Source organism: Eschrichtius robustus, chromosome 12 (genome assembly GCF_028021215.1).
Source record: "Eschrichtius robustus isolate mEscRob2 chromosome 12, mEscRob2.pri, whole genome shotgun sequence".
Classification (NCBI taxonomy): Eukaryota; Metazoa; Chordata; class Mammalia; order Artiodactyla; family Eschrichtiidae; genus Eschrichtius; species Eschrichtius robustus.
The window spans coordinates 48,176,931-48,195,159 of NC_090835.1; the positions used below are offsets into that span (position 1 = coordinate 48,176,931).

Sequence of the window (18,229 nt, forward strand, 5' to 3'; positions counted from 1 at the left end):
AGGAATGACTGGGAGGACACCATATGCACACAGACCTTTCACAGGAGAACAATGTTACTCTAAGGATAATCATCTTTGAGAAAGTACCTTGTAAGTATTCTGAATCTGAGAGACAGTTTCTTTTAAACTGGAACCTATTAGATGCCCCTTCATCGTGTTACAAAAAGCATGAGTTCCAGCCAGATTTCACTGCAAATGAAACATCAGAGACTTAAAAGACAGAAGAAACCTTCTAAGTGTAGTGAATGTGGAAAGATTTTTACTCAGAGATCATCTCTTACCCAGCATCAGAAGATTCACACGGGAGAGAAACCCTATGTATGTACTGAATGTGGAACTTGTTTCCGTAAACAGTCAAATCTTACTCAACATCTGAGGATTCATACGGGAGAGAAACCTTATAAATGTGATGAATGTGAGAAAGCCTTTCAAACAAAAGCAGTCCTTGTCCAGCATCTGAGAATTCATACTGGGGAGAAACCCTATAAATGCGACGAATGTGGCAAAGCCTTTTGTCAGAGTCCATCCCTTTTTAAACACCTGAGAATTCATACTGGAGAGAAGCCCTATAAATGCAGTGAGTGTGGCAAAGCCTTCAGTCAGAGCATATGCCTTACTCGTCATCAGAGAAGTCATTCTGGAGATAGACCTTATAAGTGTAATGACTGTGGGAAAGCCTTTAATCAGAGTGCGTGCCTCAGGCAGCATCAGGGAATCCACTCAGGAGAGAAGCCCTACACATGTACCAGATGTGGTAAAGCCTTCACTCAGAACTCTTCCCTTGTTGAACATGAGAGAACTCACACTGGAGAGAAACTTTTTAAGTGTAGTGAGTGTGAAAAAACCTTCCGCAAGCAAGCACACCTTAGTGAACATTACAGAATTCACACTGGAGAGAAAGCTTATGAATGTGCTAACTGTGGGAAATCCTTCAGGCACAGCTCAGCGCTTGCTCGACATCAGAGGCTTCATGCTGGGGATAAAACTCGGGATATAACTAGGGTGGAAAGACTTGTATCAATATGAAAACACTTCTTTTTTTTTTCTAAATTCTTAGGAGATTAGGACTCAGATCTTCGCCTGGGATGAATGTTTTGTATGTTGAGCACAAGGCAATGTGTCCTAAAAATTAGAAAATAGACTCAGAACTAGATAGTCTTAAATTTGATGGCTTCTCTGCCACTTAATGGGTGTCTGACCTTACCGCTCTGAGCCTCAGTTTTTCCCATCATCCCCAAAGAATACTGAGGATACTTACTAGAGTTGTCTTGAGAGTAAAATGAGTGGTATATAATAACTAACTGCCAGTAATTGGTTTTGAGTGATAGATGTTGCAAAAGTTTATTAATCTGGTTATTGAAAACAAAGGTCAACTTTTTGTTTCTCATAATGTATTTTTTCTTAAGAATATTCTTGTAATTGGGCTGTGATTTCATTCTTAATCTACAGAAGGCTATTTAAACTATAACATATAGATTTAAATAGGAGAACACATTTAAGACCAGTTTCTCCTTGAAAAAATTCAGATTTAATCAGAGAAAAAAGAAATGATTGGGATTTGAGTGGACATTTTGGGTACTCTGAAGAGTTTTATGTAGATTTTGATACCTTCCATTGTTGGATCTAGTTTCACTTCAAGCTCTGGACTTCTCGTTTCCATGAAAAGGGAAGCCTCACTAACACTAACTGAGTAAAAACTCGTGTTCAGGACTTTTGTGTGTGTTTTGAGGTGGAGTGGGATGAGGAGAAGACACAGGAGAATAGAGAGGGGGCATAAGATAGAGAATATAAGCCTGTTGATGAGGACGTGGCTTTACTTGTTTTGAAATCTAGGAGCACAACACTAAAGGGGAGCCTCTTAAGGGAAGAGGAGGGTAGGAGATGTTGGGTTCTTAGGCGGCAGTAGGTGGGGCCAACATGAGAATAGCGTCTTGGGGATAAGTGGGTGGGGATGCCTCACTTACAACAAAGAATGGCTTCTTAGAGCTCAAAAGAAGCAAAGAAATAAAAAGGATACTTTTTTTAAAAATTTATTTTTGTCTGTGTTGGGTCTTTGTGACAGTGCGTGGGCTTCTCATTATGGTGGCTTCTTTTGTTGCAGAGCACGGGCTCTAGGCTCGTGGGCTTCCGTAGTTGTGGCACATGGGCTCAGTAGTTGTGGCTCACGGGCTCTAGAGCGCAGGCTCAGTAGTTGTGGCGCACGGGCTTAGTTGCTCCACAGCATGTGGGATCTTCCCAGAACAGGGCTTGAACCCGTGTCCCCTGCATTGGCAGGTGGATTCTTTCTTTTTTTTTTTTTTTGGCTGCATTGGGTCTTTGTTGCTGCACGCAAGCTTTCTCTAGTTGTGGAGAGCGGGGGCTGCTCTTCATTGCAGTGTGCGGACTTCTCATTGCGGTGGCTTCTCTTATTGTGGAGCATGGGCTCTAGGCGCTCGGGCTTCAGTAGTTGCAGCATGCAGGGTCAGTAGTTGTGGCTCACGGGCTCTAGAGCGCAGGCTCAGTAGTTGTGGTGCACTGGCTTAGTTAGTTGCTACGCGGCATGTGGGATCTTCCCGGACCAGGGCTTGGACCTGTGTCCCCTGCATTGGCAGGCGGATTCTTAACCACCGCGCCACCAGAGAAGCCCTAAAGGATACTTTTAATGGTGCTTCATGCAATGCTAATAAGCTACTTAAGGTAAACAAGCACATCTAACACTAAAAGGTACCCTTGTAAGAAAAGTAGGAGATATTTTCCACATTTCCAGAGTCAGGGATAAAGAAAGAGGAACTTGACTTCCCAAAGTCAAACAGCTAATGTCAGAGTTGAATCTCAGTCTAGATCCTGGTTTTTATAGTACCAAACTCACAGGTAATTTTCCATCACTGAACCTTTCCATTGTGTGAGATGCCAAAATTGTGAAAAACGGGGGGGAGGTATTTTTTTCAACTTAATGTGTGCTCATTGAAATACATTTATAAAATAAGAGTGGAAAAAATTAAAATTACATACTTTCACCAAGTACATATACTAAAGTACTTACTTTAGTATATTTATTCTAGCCTTTCTTCTCTGCTTAGCTTTTCTTTCTTCCATTTAAAAAAAAAAAAAAAAAAAAAGTAACTATGGGGAATTCCCTAGAGGGCCAGTGTTTAGGTCTCCGCGCTTCCACTGCAGTGGGCCCAGGTTCAATCCCTGTTCAGGGAACTAGGATCCCACAGCTATGTGGCCAAAAAAAAAAAAAAAAAAAGTGACTATGATTATTATGTTACATCTTGCTATTTGATTTAACATAAGGATTTAGCCATACTATTACAGACTTTCTATAAACCTCGTTTTAATGGTTGCCTAACATTTTATTGACCTGCTCATAATTTATTGACTTGTTTCCCTTCTGTTTGTTGTTTAAATTAATGCCATTTTTTTCTTATAAATCAGCTAGTCCACTTAGTGCAATGCCTGACAGATGGTATCTGCTCATGTTAGCTAGTAAAATTATTAACTCAGCAGTGAAACATGTTTGTATATAAAGCTTTTTCATCATTTTAAATTATTGCCTTAGGATTTTCAGAAGGTATGATCTTTAATTTTATTTTTAAAATTTCATTATTTTTTTTGACTAGACAGTAGAAGCTTATGGTTTAAAATTCTAAAAGCACAAAAGTTAAACAGTGAAAAGCCTTCTTGCCAGCCACCCCAGATAAAAAATATTATCAGTTTCTTGTTTTCCTTCCAGAGATAGATGATTATAAACAAGGAAACGTGTTTCCCTCCTTCTTCTAAAATAGACTTTTAAAGAATAGTTTTAGGGGACTTCCCTGGTGGCGCAGTGGTTAAGAATCCACCTGCCAATGTAGGGGATGCGGGTTCGAGCCCTGGTCTGGGAAGATCCCACATGCCACAGAGTAACAAAGCCCGTGCGCCACAACTACTGAGCCTGCGCTCTAGAGCCCGCGAGCCACAACTACTGAGCCCACGCACGCACCACGACTACTGAAGCCCGTGCGCCTAGAGCCCGTGCTCCGCAACAAGAAAAGCCACCGCAACGAGAAGCCCGTGCACCACACGAAGAGTAGCCCCTGCTCGCCGCAACTAGAGAAAGCCCACACACAGCAACAGAGATCCAACTGCAGGCAAGAATAAATAAATTAAAAAAAAAAAAAAACAGTTTTAGGTTCACAGCAAGATTGAATGGAAAGTACATGGAGTTCCCACATATGTGCAGTCTCCCCATTATCAGTGTCCTGCACCAGGGTGATACATTTGTTACGGTCCATGAACCTACACACTATGAACTGAAAATTCATAGTTCAAGTTAGGGTTAACTCTCTTTTTTTTTTTAATTGAAGTATAGTTGATTTACAATGTTGTGTTAGTTTCTGGTGTACAGCAAGGTAATTCAGATATGTATGTATATATATGTGTATATATATATATATATATATATATATATATATATATATATATATATATGTATATATATATATATATTCTTTTCCATTATGGCTTATCACAGGATATTGAATATAGTTCCCTGTGCTATACAGTAGGACCTTGTCGTTTATGCATTCTATATATAATAGTTTGCATCTGCTAGTCCCAAACTCCCAATCCATCCTTCCCCTGCACACCCCCCTGGCAACCACAAGTCTGTTCTCTATGTCTATGAGTGTTTCTGTTTCATAGATAAGTTCATTTGTGTCATATTTTAGATATCACGTATAAGTGATATCATATGGTATTTGTCTTTCTCTTTCTAACTTACTTCACTTACTGTGATATCTCTAGGTCCATCCGTTAGCTGCAAATGGCGTTATTTCTTTTTTAATGGCTGAGTAATATTCCACTGTGTGTAAATACCACATCTTTTTTTAATATTTTATTTTATTTATTTTTTATACAGCAGGTTCTTATTAGTGTTTTATACATATTAGTGTATATATGTCAATCCCAATCTCCCAATTCATCCCACCAACACCACCTCCTCCCGCCACTTTCCCCACTTGGTGTCCATATGTTTGTTCTCTACATCTGTGTTAAATACCACATCATCTTTATTCATTCATCTGTCATTGGACATTTAGGTTGTTTCCATGTCTTGGCTATTATAAACAGTTTTTCTGTGAACACAGGGGTGCATGTACCTTTTTGAATTATAGTTTTCTCTGGAATGGGATTGCTGGATCACATGGCAACTCTATTTTTAGTTTTTTGAGAAACCGCCATACTGTTCTCCATCGTGGCTGCACTAATTTACATTCCCACCAAAAGTGTAGGAGGGTTCCCTTTTCTCCAACACATTAGGGTTCTCTTAAGAGTCATGCATCCTATGGGTTTGGATAAATGTATAATGACATGTATCCACCATTACAGTATCATGCAGAATAGTTTCACTGCTCTAAAAATCCTCTGTGCTCCACCTATTCATCCCCACCTCTTCCCAACCCCTGACAACTACTTATCCTTTTATTGTCTCCATAGTTTTGCCTTTTCCAGAATGTCATGTAGTTGGAATTGTACAGTATGCAGCCTTTTTTTAAAATTTTTATTTTATTTCTTTATTTTTTTGCTGTGTTGGGTCTTCGTTGCTGCACACAGGCTTTCTCTAGTTGTGGCGAGCGGGGGCTACTCTTCGTTGCGGTGTGTGGGCTTCTCATTGCAGTGGCTTCTCTTGTTGTGGAGCATGGGCTCTAGGCGTGTGGGCTTCAGTAGTTGTGGCTTACGGGCTCTAGAGCACAGGCTCAGTAGTTGTGGCGCATGGGCTTAGTTGCTCCGCGGCATGTGGGGTCTTCCCGGACCAGGGATCAAACCCATGTCCCCTGCATTGGCAGGCGGATTCTTATCCACTGTGCCACCAGGGCTTCCCTATGCAGGCTTTTTGAGTTGGTTTTTTTCACTTAGTAATATGCATTTAATTTTCTCCATGTCTTTTCATGGCTTGATAGCTCATTTCTTTTTTTTTAAATATTTTTAATTAATTTATGGCTACGTTGGGTTTTCATTGCTGCACACGGGCTTTCATTGCGGTGGCTTCTTTCTTCACAGAGCACGGGCTCCAGGTGCACAGGCTTCAGTAGTTGTGGCTCACAGGCTCGGTAGTTGTGGCTCGCGGGCTCTAGAGCGCAGGCTCGGTAGTTGTGGCACACGGGCTCAGCCGCTCCGTGGCACGTGGGATCTTCCCCGACCAGGGCTTGAACCCGTGTCCTCTGCATTGGCAGGCGGATTCTTAACCACTTCGCCACCAGGGAAGCCCGATAGCTCATTTCTTTTTAGCACTAAATAACATTCCATTGTCTTGTTGTACCGCAGTTGATTTATCCATTCATCTACTGAAGGATACCTTGGTTGTTTCCAGACTTTGGCAATTATGGATATAGCTGCAATAAACATCTGTGTTCAGGTTTTTGTGTGGACCTAAGTTTACAAGTTCTTTGGGTACATACCAAGGGGCGCAGTTGCTGGATCACGTTTAGTTTTTTAAGAAGGTGCCAAACCGTCTTCCAAAGTGGTGACCATTTTGCACTCCCACCAGTAATGAATGAGAGTTCCTGTTGCTCCACATTCTTGTTAACATTTGCTGTTGTCAGTGCTCTGGATTTTAGCCATTTTATTTTGTTTTATTTTATTTTTTTATTTTTTAATAAATTTATTTATTTATTTATTTATTTATGGCTGCATTGGGTCTTCGTTTTTGCGCACGGGCTTTCTCTAGTTGTGGTGAGCAGGGGCTACTCTTTGTTGCGGTGCGCAGGCTTCTCTTGTTGCAGAGCACGGCCTTCAGTAGTTGTGGCACACGGGCTTAGTTGCTCCGCTTTAGCCATTTTAATACGTGTGTAGTGGTAGCTTATTGTTGTTTTTATTTGTGTTTCCCTGATGACATATGAGGTGGGGCATCTTTTCTATGCGTATTTGCCATTTGTATATTTCTTTGGTGAAGTATCTGTTCAGGATGTTTCCCCATCTTAAATTGGGTGTCCAGCTTCGATTGCCCACAAGTTTACAGAGAATCTTCTCTGGGAGGTAGACAATACTGCCGCAGTTGCACCAGAGACCCAGCTTGACTTGTTGGCTCAGGGAGAGGCAAGGGCGATAGGAAAACTGACTCTGTGCTACCATCTCCTCAGGGGCCCAGGGTAGGAGGGGAAAAGTGTAGTGGTGCACAGCTGGATTGGTGTAGGGAAGAGAAGGCTGGGAAGGACTGCGAGTGTCAAGGCAGGACAGACGGTTTGTGTTCTAGGACCCCACACTGCAGATTCAGAGGATCCAGACTTTGGAGAGAATGGAGGCTGTGATGGGATGAGGAGCAAGAGAAGTTATGGCTAGACTTGGGAGAATTTGGGGAAACAGGTACACGAATACAAAGTTCGGGATCCCATCCTGCAGCTGAGGAACTTGGTCAGCTCTCCCCCAGCAGCTCCTGGGACCAGGACTGTGCTAGCTGTTGCCAGTCTCTAAGGAAACGTTCAAATCAATGATGATAACTCAATGGTCCCTTCTGTCCCAGCTTCTGGGACCACATATGCCTAAATCACGTTAAACTTGGGGCTGCCATTAGCCTAGAATGATTGTGCGGCAATGGAGGATTCCTAACCTCAGGCCTGGACAGACGCCTTCTGTCTAGCCTTTCTCCTGTCTGAAAGACTTCATGCATAACTTGGGAGAAGCAGTAGCTTGGTGAGAGTAGATGTCAGTCAAAACTGTTTCCATAACAGTGTGAGGCTCAGAAAGCAAGAACCTCTGGAGAGACAGGCCCCAGGACTGGGGAAAGGGCCATAGAAGTGGGAGCTTGAAAACTCAGAAGATATGTGTCTTGCTTCCTGATTTGACTGCATTGCCTTGGTTATCTTGAGCCATGCAGTCAGATATGATTGCATTTTGCACTGTTTTGTGTCAAATGTAAAAATACCTTTGACCCTTACAAAGTGGCAGAGACTTCCTCAGGAGTTGCAGGACTCCTAATGAGTGAAAGAAAAAATCCCATTTACTCCAATAATACCTAAAACTGCACTGTCCAATGGAGTGGCCACTAATTACATGTGGCTATTTTGTTCTCTTTGTTTCTTTTGGCTGCACCGCGTGGCTTGTGGGATCTTAGTTCCCTGACCAGGGATTGAACCTGGGCCCTCAGCAGTGAAAGCACTGAGTCCTAACCACTGGACCGCCAGGGAATTTCCTACATGTGGCTATTTAAGCTAGTTAAAATTAACAGAAGGAAAAGTTCAGCTTCTCACTCACTCTAGCCACATTTCCAGTGCTCAATGACCACGTGTGGCTGGGGCAGCAAAGCTGTAAAACATTTCCATTATTGTGGAATATTCTCTTTTTAACATCCTTATTGGAGTATAATTGTTTTATATTGTTGTGTTAGTTTCTGCTGTATAACAAAGTGAATCATACTGTGGAATAGTCTATCAGACAGTGCTGGCCTTGATGTTTGGCTTTCCTAGGCAATAAACTTCAAAATATTTTTTGGACGCTGATATAGATTTGATGACCTTTTATTTTGACGAGTAAGCACATTAGATTAACCTGCTATTTGTTATAACCATTATTTCATAAAATAAAAACCAGAGATAAGAAACCTATAATCTCAGAATAAAGGACTTCAGAAGAAAGTATAAATGGGCATCTTTGCACTGACACTGACAGAGAAGCCCTGGAGCCTGTATTGACATTCCTGTGCCATTGTCAGCTTCTAGGATTTGGGCCTCTTTGGTACTGCACTTGAGCCCTATCCTTGAAAAGGGCATCAGGAAGGCCCTAGGGGATCTTCTCGGCCTTTGGGAAGTGACGTGCCCTTCTCAATGCATCATGTAAGGAGGTCATGATGTCAGTATGACTTATTACTGGTAATGTTACTTTGATCATTTAGATAAGGTGGCATCTGCCTGGTTTTCCACTGTAAATGACTAGTTTTCCTTTTGTAATCTGGTGGAGATATACTTTGAGACTATGCAAATAGTGATTTTTCAGCATATTTCTGGCCACTAATTTTGACATCTTTTGATGAATCTTTCCAACACCACTTAGGTATTTGTTTACTATGGCCTCTGTAACAAACTATCACAAACTTGGTGGCTTAAAAGAACAGAAATGTATGCTCTCAGAGTTCTAAAAGCCAGAAGTTTGAAATCAGTTTCATTAGGCTGAAGTCAGGGTGTTGGCAGGTCTGCACTCCCTCTGAAGACTTTTGGGGAGAATCTTTTGTTTCTTCCAGCTTCTGGTGGCTGTGAGCATTCTCTGCCTCTCTTCACATTGTCTCGTCTGTGTCTAATCTCTGTCTGCCTTTCTCTTACAAGGAAATGTGTGATGGCTTTTAGAGCCTCCCCAGATTATCCAGGATTCTCTCTTTGAGAGCCTTAATCACACCTGCAAAAACTTTACCACGTAAGGTAACATTCACAGGTTCCAGGGATTAGGACCTATCTCTTAGGAGGCTGCCATTCAGACCACTGCAACATATTACTGTGGAATTTTCCAATGGTGATTTTTTTTCTTTTTTAAAAAAATTTATTTATTTTATTTATTTTTATTTTTGGCTGCACTGGGTCTTTGTTCCTGTGCATGGGCTTCTCATTCCAGTGCCTTCTCTTGTTGCGGAGCATGGGCTGTAGGCGTGCAGGCTTCAGTAGTTGTGGCACGCGGGCTCAGTAGTTGTGGCTCATAGGCTCTAGAGCACAGGCTCAGTAGTTGTGGCACACTGGCTTAGTTGCTCTGCGGCATGTGGGATCTCCTTGACCAGGGCTCGAACCCGTGTCCCCTGAATTGGCAGGCAGATTCTTAACCACTGCACCACCAGGGAAGTCCCCCAAATGGTGATTTTTTTTTTTCTTTCTATTTCCATCATTCCTCCTACATTTATTAATTGGGATTCTACTGCAAGGAAGACCTATCCCTTCTCCTCCACGTGTGTCCTTTTGACATGCCCCCGTTATTCTTTGAGGACCGCCTTACTTTTGGGCACAAGATGTTCCAGGCTTGTCCTTTTACTATTCCTGCCTCAGCCCTGGGATCACATTACTGGCCTATTTGTCTAGCACTGCTCATATGGTCCATTCCTGAGAAGCAAGGGGATAGTTCGTGAGGAAAAAGGACTAGCCTCTCTTCTCTGGCCCCAAACTCATTCACCTTTCTCGGCAGTTAACAGGACCCACTGTTCTTAGAAAGTAGTTTACAGAGGTGAAGCAATTTTCTTAAGGCTGCTCAGCAGATGTCACCTGCCACCCTACCTTGGTCTTGGGCTTTCATCACGAGATATGCTTCCTGGCTGGTAACACTTACACTTTACATTGTTAGAAATATCACCTACAGTAAAGACTTCATCAATATGATAAGTTTCAAGATTTAAGATCTTTTAACCAGTCTTTCATGTTGTTTAAAGTTTTTGTTTTATCTCCCTTATAATAGGCTTTATCAGTATTTCTCAAATTTGAGTGAGCATCAGCACCACCTGGCAGACTTGTTACCGAGAATGCTGGGCCCTACACCCGAAATTTCTGATTCTCGGGCAAGGCCTGCAAATTTGCATCCTTAGGTTTCCAGGGGTGCTGATGCTGCTTGTCCAGGATCCACACTTTGAAAACCACCGGCCTGTTAAAAAAAAAAAATTAAACACTCATTTATTCTAACTATATTTATTTTGCTCTTAATATGTTACGTACTGTTCTGGGTACTGAGGATACAGAGGTAAGACAAAGGCCCTGCCCTCAAGACTCCCACCTGTAAATGCTAAGACATACTAAAATTTACAGTCATTAAAGCAGTGGGGTGTTGGTACAAGAATAGATATAGCAATGATACAGATTAGAAAAAATGCTGGCTTGTTACAAGTGAGTATACACTGAAGATAGTACTAGGAATGGCTTCGGGACTAGTTTGTATAATTTAGAGAGCCTATTTCAGGACTCACACTAGCCCATTCACATGAATCACTTTTGAGGATTCTTTACACTAGGTCTGAAAATGGCTGAAAGATAGGTGTGGTACCAAATTCATAACATGGAATCTGAAATGCCTAATTTCTGGCTGGTGAAGAATGGGATCTTGACAAGTCTCCAGTTTCGGCTGACTTGCAGTAATGAGGAAAATTATTAGGTAACATGAAAAACAGTTTAGCTTCCCTGGTCAAAGAAATGCCAGTTAAATATAACTATTAAACACCATTTTCAAAGCATCAAATTGAATGCATCATGGATGAGGTGACGTGGGCTATTGTAGATGGTATGAATAAAATGGTAAAAACCACCTAGAAAGCAATTTGAAAGAAAGCACGAAAAGCTTTAGAAATATACAAATACTTTGACCTAGTAATTCCGCTTCCAGCAACTCATTCTAAGGAAATCATCAGAAATACACTTGGAGGTTTCTGTGCACACACATTCTACCACTGTATCATTAGGCTGCATGTAACAGAAACCTGACAGGATTAACTAAGAGGGTGTTTATCCTCATGTATCAGGAAGTCTAAGGCTAGTACAGCAGCTCCTCCAGGCATGCCATCACGATCCAAGCTCCTCAAGTCTTTCCACTGTACCACCCAGAACAAGTGGCTGTCTTCTTCATGCCCCAAAATGGCTCTGGTACTTCTTGGTTTCATGTTTGTGCTCCAGGCAGGATGGAGAGAGGACAAAGGTTCATGCTTGCCAAATCTGTCCTTTTGTATCAAAAAACCTAGTAAGCAGACTTCCACTTGTATCTTTTTTTTTTTTAACCGTGTAATCAATAACAGTCACCATGTGATTCAGTAGATCCTAACTTGTATCATGGTCACCTGTATTAGATTCTTACTTGTTCAAGATCCACTTGTATCTCTTAACTTACCAGAGCTGTCACACGGCTACCCTTAGCAGGAGCTGGGGAAGTATTGGTAACTAGGCACGTGATCATCTCCCTCATCCAAAGTGAGGTTCTGCTGAAGAAGAAGATAAAACACAGGATCTGTTTAATTACAAAATCCTCTGTAGCTATTAATGTCAGGATTTTGAATTTTACTGACCTAGAAAAATGCTCATGATTACAATGTCAAGTGAGAAGCAGGACTGAGAACATACAGAATACAATCACAATTTTGTTTAGAAAAATATAATTTACATACACATACATCCCACACACAGGAAATAACAAAATGTTAGTGGTAGTTAATGTCTAGAGAGTTAGCAGTTCAGGTCAAAAGGGTATTGATGGATAGATATGTTATATCTTACTGAATGTTTTCTGTATTTTCTAAATTTTCTCCAGTGAACGTGTATTATCTTTTTTTTTCTTTTAATGTTTTATTTTTATTTTTTGGCCACACCGTGCAGCATATGGAATCTTAGTTCCCCAACCAGGGATCGAACCTGTGCCCCCTGCAGGGGAAGCATGAGGTCTTAACCACTGGACAACCAGGGAAGTCCCTGAACTTGTATTAGAATAGGAAAAAAAGATGTTATTTAAAAAAATACCCCGTATGTTCTTAAAGAAGACTAAGTCCAAAATATTTATTTATACTTATTCATTTTCATCTTCATTGTCAAAAGAAAGGAGGCTACTATTTTTGATTTGCTTTTGTGAGTTCTTTTTAACTGAATCCTGCTTATTTATTTCATCTTCTTCATTTGTCTTCTTCTTTTTTGAGCTTGCTGTTAAACCGGAATATTTTTCACCTGAGGAACGCTTGACTGGTTTTCGATACATAATTCTTCCATCAGCTGAAGCTGGTTCTTCATCTGCAGCAAAAAACAAAGTTAAAAAACTTTCTTTCTCTCGTTATTTTGACTTTATCGGAGAGTCAAACGGCAAGAAAATCTCATACGGTATTTATGGATGTCCTTGAGTCAATTCAGTCTGGTCTTCTCCACTGCCTCTAGCTATATAGCCACAAGACATGCAGTCACTTAATAAAAACTCATGTACCGAACGAAGTATTGTGTAATATTGCCAGTCCCCAATTCATTACAATCAGGCTATATTTTTAAGTATTTCGGAAAGCGATTGTTTGGAACTCCAGCATTTCCTCCTAAAGCAATGTAATAAATACTTACAAATAATGAAAAAAATACTATATAGCATACCACACTTCAGGCACTAATTAAATACACCTCTGTTGACTAGTTTGTAAACCTAACTAGACATTTTTTTAAAAAACAGGATGTTTTTACTTAAATTTGCACTTAATCCTTATAACAGCCCAATAAAGTGGGCACAACTGTTGTCCCCATTTTACTGATGAGGTAACTGAGACTGAGAGGTGAAATAACTTGTTCAAGGTCACACATCTGGTAAGTGTTAAAGCCAAAGTCTGAACCTAGGACTGTCTCCTTCAAACATACCATACCACTGTATAAAATGACTTCATACCTCACTCATTAAGTTGGTAGAAAAACCAGCTTACTTTCAGACATACCTGCTTTGGCAGCCTTTATTTCTGTTTTAATTTTCATGACTTCTTCAACTGATAGGTCTCCCTTTTTTAAAACCACCACTTGGGGCTGTTCATCTTCTTTGTCACTGTGATCACCATCTTCACCTGGGAGCTGAAGCTGGATTCTCTAGGAAAAAACACAAACATAACATTTAAGTTGCTGACCTTGAACTAAATACAACCACTGTCTCTGTGAGAAACTGTAATTACTAGAGTGAGAAGGGTAACTTTATTGACTAAATGTGTTTGGCAATGAATTTTCAAGTAACTCTTAAGAATCTGACCTCACCAGAGTAGGGAAGAGGTCCACCTGCCAGTTATCCTGGGGTGCCTGTTCAAGGGAACTGGTTTCCATTTCAGCAGGACCCCAGCTTGCAGTTCCTGATGTCAGGGGCCCTCTGCTTCATGTTCTGCCAGCATTCAGCCTACTCAGGGTAGTGCTGACTACAGCAGTTCTCTCTGCTCTTCATCAACCCTTTTCACTTACATCTCTTCTCAAAGTGTGACAAAAAATAAACACCAGCAAAGTACAGAAAACGGCAAGTAAAAGGTCCTCCTTCACCTACTGCTCATCTTTACTCCCTTCCAGTAGCTTGTTTGGTGGGTATCTTAAGTGTTATTCTAAGTGTATAAAAATATGGAGGTATAGAAGACATTTTGTATACAAACAAGACACAGAACATACTACTATATGGCTCGCTTTCTTTTTTCTTTTTAAATTATGAAATTTACCAAACATAGAAAAGTACAGAAAATAACAGAAACCATGCAATGACTCTACAGGTGCAACAAATGGTATTAAATATTTGGCTAGTTGACTGAGATTTTTTAAAAATGTCAGACATCATATAAGCCCCACTCGCCCAACTTTTTTACCCAAAAAAATCTTTGCACAATGCCTTGAGATACATATGGCATCATCTATTTTTAAAAATCACTGCCCAGTATTTAATTATACATATGGTTATCTCATGGTTTATTTGACCAATTCTTTGTAAGTAAAAATTTTGGTTGTTTCTAGTCTTTTTCTACTATAATAAAATTTTTGCACATGGTTTTGTTCACTTTTGCAAACTTATACATAGATAAATTCCTCGAATGGAAATGCTAGGTTGAAAGGCATGCACACCCACCACACATTATTCAAATAGCTTGTTAGTCCACCTCTCACAGAGCCTTCCTTGTCTCCCAAACAGGGCAGCAAAGCCCTGCAGGATTTGGCCTCAGTCAATAACCACAGCTATAATCTTAAACTATAAACTATAATTATATAGTGATTTCCCATGAAACTCTTCTCTTTTTGTTAACAGATTCCTAGAATTATTATACTGCCAAAATGATTAAGAATGAAGTTGGTTTCGCAAACACAGGAACCTGGGACATCTGTCTACTGAAAAGTCTGTAGATCAAATGTGTTAGCCCGAATGACTGATATTAATTGGAAAGCTTCCCCCCCCCCACCCCGAGTTCTCCTAAGATAGCATTCTAAGCTGCAATCTTCAAGGTGTTAAATCTTTAACTAGGCACACACATGATCATCACTAGGACCTGAAGCAAACTATAAAATTAGGTCCATATTCTCCTCATTGCTGAAACCATGTCCCTTTTCTCAAACCTCATCCTCTTTGCCATCGTCACTGTTTTTGGTCCTGGGGACCAGTCACTCCCTGATCATGTTATCTCTATCCAAACATGCTCCTTGTTGCCTACTGAATAGTCCATATGGCCTCACCTCTATCAGTCCCTCAATCACTTCTAAACACAGTCAGTCCATGACTCACTATCTCTACACCTTTACCCATGCTGTTCCTTCCATCTCTACCTGCTGACTTACCCATGCTCAAGATTCAATCTAAACGTCCCCTCCTCCATGAAGCCTTGCCTGACGATAACCACAGTCATCTAACCAATGTAACTTGTCACCCACTACTTGGTGCCACAGGCACTGTACTAGGAAAATACAGAGGGATTAAGATACTTAGAGTGTTCGATTTAGTGGTGGAGATACCCAAGAGAGCAAGTAGTTGCCATGCAGAATGACGAGTATTGCAGATAAGATGCGGATAGAGTGAAGAGAAGAACAGAGGAGGAGTTACTGTCTGGGGGAGGCTCAAAGGGCTTCACTGAGGTGGTGACCTGTGAAGGCTGAGATGAGGCAGGCAGGAAGGTGTTAAAGAACAGGGCATTTTGGAGATCCATCTCTTTGTCCTTTCAGAGCCTGGCCCAGTGCCTGGGTTTAGCACATACTCACTGGATTAACTGCACTTAAGTCAATTTTGTGTCCTACTAAGTGACTTGAGGGGTGGGTCTTTGTGCAAGTGCTAGACACAAAGTGCTAACTCTATTTCTCCACACATGCCCTAAGCATAATAGTCTCTTTCTATTAAAAAAGGTAGGGCAGATTTTGATGTGAATCAGTTCGGGTAGGAGCCTGGGGGGGCTTAGAAGTTGCCTCCCACCGATCCCCGTTTCTAAACTATCCAGGCGTGGCTCCTTCCTGAAGCTCCTCTTCTTCTATTGAGATCCAAGATATTCAAGATTTTTGCTTTCCGTTTTTTTTTTGTTTTTTTTTTTTGGTGACAACAAGCACAGAAGTAGATCTAGGGCATTCCTTAAGGATGTTCCAGACTCAAGGCTTAGGATATCAGGTCATTTGATCGAGTGGCCTCAGTTTCTTTACCTGGAAAATGGGACGACGCTACCACCCACACTGCTAACTACAGGTTATGGGATAAGCAAGTGAAAACGAAGAGAGAGGAAAATGATCTTTCTTAACCGTCTACCAGGGACGAGGCGCTTTACCTGCGTGAAGTCATTTTCAAGAACACAGCAGCACTGTGAAAACGACAAATAGCTTCCTGGGCGAAAGAGGCAGTAGTTGTTTGAAGATGACCAGCCTGGGGTCCGAGGACACTCGGACTAGGGGCCGGGCGCGGGTGCGAGGAGGGACCCATCAGTATCTGGCCTCCAAGTCAAGCCAGAAGCTGGAAGTGGCGGAGCGGGCCGCATTTCTGCGGTAACGGGACTGGCCCGGGCTCACCTTGGTTTCTACCGTGGGCCCTTCCTCGTAGCCGATCCGTTCCTTGAAGCGGGCCAGGAACGCCGGCTCGGCTGGCCGCACGTACGACACCTGGTTCCGCTTGCTCATAGCCGCGATAGGGAAAAACAGGATCCCCCCAGCCGCCTGCAGACTGTACAGAGGCGAAGGCGCCTACTCGTGACGTCACGTCGGCCCCGCCCCTGACTCAAGGCCTGGCAACATGGCAGCCTCCATGCTGGCGTCAACGTCCGACCTGAGCGCCAAATTTAAATTCGCGGCCATCTTGAGTGGGCGGAATCTCCGCGAGCGGCTGGGCTGGAAGTGAGGGCAGTCGCTCCGTCGGTCTCGGGATCGAGGGGTGAGGGCACCATGCCGTCCGGTTGCAAAAGTAAGTGAGAAGCCCAGGCTTCGTGAACCAGAACCCCGTCTCCGCCCCCAAATACGAGCTTTCCTGCTGGGCGGGAAGGGCAGGAGCGGACTGAGCGGCGGGGGATGTTTGGAATCTCCCTCTGTCTCTCCAAGATAATACACTAATGGAACAGCTCTCTTCCCTTCCGTCTATGTGTTGGGCGCACGCTACGAGCCTGGCGCAATTTTAAGCTCTGGGGCTGAGCAGAGAACCGGAACCGCGCCCTCATCCAGGCGCTTGGCGCCTAAGCGACCTGCTGGTTCTTCCCTCCTGTTCTCGGTCCTGCGGTTTCGTCGCTGGCCTCTTCCCGAGTCCGGACCCGGGCTGCCTCTCTAGGTATCTTCGCCTGAGGGTCAGCCCCAGCTCTCACTACCTTTTTCCACAACACTGACTTTCCTGAAGGGAAGAACTTATTCTTGTTCCAAGCATGCTTTCTCTTTTGGAGGGTCCGCTGTGGACTCTCCTTAGGTAAGGGACTTTTAAACCACAGAATTCAGTAGTGTCTTTATATTCTCACAGTCCCTTTTTTCTTCGCAAGGAGACCCCTTCAATTTCTTCCTTTTTCTCATGGAAGGGAGCCTGTCATTTTTGCTTTTGATAAACCGTTCAATTTTACTAATTTCTTGGTCCTTTGCTGTTCCTGTATACCTGCCTCTTACATTGCCTAACCCTTTAAGGAGTCTTGGTTTTTTAAAGCTGATTTTGAGCTGATTAGATGGATCTTTGTGAATGGTATGAATGGTAACGAGGCGATGCCTATGTTAGAAGATTGAAGAAATGGTGAATTTTTGGTGTTTGAACCTTTCAATAACGTTAATGCTTTTAGCTGTCAATTGCAATTCTTTTCTGATATGTTTGTTGTTTTACTTACCTTTTAGGTCCATCATACCATTAACACCTCATTATGCTCTCTTTTTCCATCTAAAATGTTCCTTTTCCTCCCCCATTTTCAGTATTCAGGGAATATTAGCACACAAATTGGTACGTTATTGGAGCAAAATGTTGATCGCTCTTTCTGCACAATCACAGTGTTCAGTAAATCTGGACTCAAGCAAAAGAATTGGTGTTTGTGATATTAGAGCAACTGTTTATTTAATGGAAAGTGACATATGTATGTGACTGTGTTAAAGGACTCTGTCCTGTCTGTACACATCAAGATGTGATGGGAGGGCTTCCCTGGTGGCGCAGTGGTTAAGAATCCGCCTGCCAGTGCAGGGGACACGGGTTTGATCCCTGGTCCAGAAAGATCCCACATGCTGCAGAGCAACTAAGCCCGTGCGCCACAACTACTGAGCCTGCTCTCTGGAGCCTGCGAACCACAACTACTGAGCCCATGTGCCACAACTACTGAAGCCCGCACGCCTAGAGCCCATGCTCCGCAACAAGAGAAGCCACTGCA

At 42.3% G+C, this 18,229-nt stretch overlaps 3 protein-coding genes across 5 annotated transcripts in view; 2 read left to right on the forward strand and 1 right to left on the reverse strand.

Annotated features, from left to right (window-relative positions):
• The window catches only part of ZNF197 (zinc finger protein 197), a 66,622-nt gene extending 65,293 nt beyond the window's left edge, over nucleotides 1-1,329 (forward strand). Inside the window, exon 9 of the mRNA XM_068559131.1 lies at nucleotides 226-1,329. Within this exon, the coding sequence (XP_068415232.1) occupies nucleotides 226-1,026 (801 nt within the window). The 3' untranslated portion in view covers nucleotides 1,027-1,329. The remainder of the gene's footprint in view (nucleotides 1-225) is intronic.
• Nucleotides 1,330-10,597: 9,268 nt separating this feature from the next.
• On the reverse strand, nucleotides 10,598-16,584 carry KIAA1143 (KIAA1143 ortholog). 3 transcript variants are annotated; one of them, XM_068559060.1, is made up of 4 exons: nucleotides 16,422-16,584; nucleotides 13,364-13,508; nucleotides 12,624-12,686; nucleotides 10,598-11,887 (listed from the first exon to the last, which is right to left on the reverse strand). In XM_068559060.1, the coding sequence occupies exons 1-4, from the start codon at nucleotides 16,527-16,529 to the stop codon at nucleotides 11,871-11,873; spliced, it is 333 nt and encodes a 110-aa protein (XP_068415161.1). In that variant the 5' UTR covers nucleotides 16,530-16,584; the 3' UTR covers nucleotides 10,598-11,870. The 3 variants fall into 3 exon arrangements, with proteins under 3 accessions (XP_068415161.1, XP_068415160.1, XP_068415159.1); XM_068559059.1 differs by having other exon boundaries at nucleotides 10,598-11,890; XM_068559058.1 differs by lacking the exon at nucleotides 10,598-11,887 and having other exon boundaries at nucleotides 11,897-12,686.
• Nucleotides 16,585-16,728: 144 nt separating this feature from the next.
• Nucleotides 16,729-18,229, forward strand: part of KIF15 (kinesin family member 15) — a 74,703-nt gene continuing 73,202 nt past the window's right edge. Inside the window, exon 1 of the mRNA XM_068558708.1 lies at nucleotides 16,729-16,809. Within this exon, the coding sequence (XP_068414809.1) occupies nucleotides 16,791-16,809 (19 nt within the window). The 5' untranslated portion in view covers nucleotides 16,729-16,790. The remainder of the gene's footprint in view (nucleotides 16,810-18,229) is intronic.

What these genes read in the sequence shown, in the direction of transcription:
- KIAA1143 (XM_068559058.1), bottom strand. Translation starts at nt 16,529, where the DNA reads ATGAGCAAGCGGAACCAGGTGTCGTACGTGCGGCCAGCCGAGCCGGCG. An exon ending in GGCCCACGGTAGAAACCAAG is followed by an intron (nt 13,509 to 16,421) that starts GTGAGCCCGGGC and finishes GTTTTTTCCTAG; the next exon opens with AGAATCCAGCTTCAGCTCCC. An exon ending in AATAAAGGCTGCCAAAGCAG is followed by an intron (nt 12,687 to 13,363) that starts GTATGTCTGAAA and finishes TTTTTGCTGCAG; the next exon opens with ATGAAGAACCAGCTTCAGCT.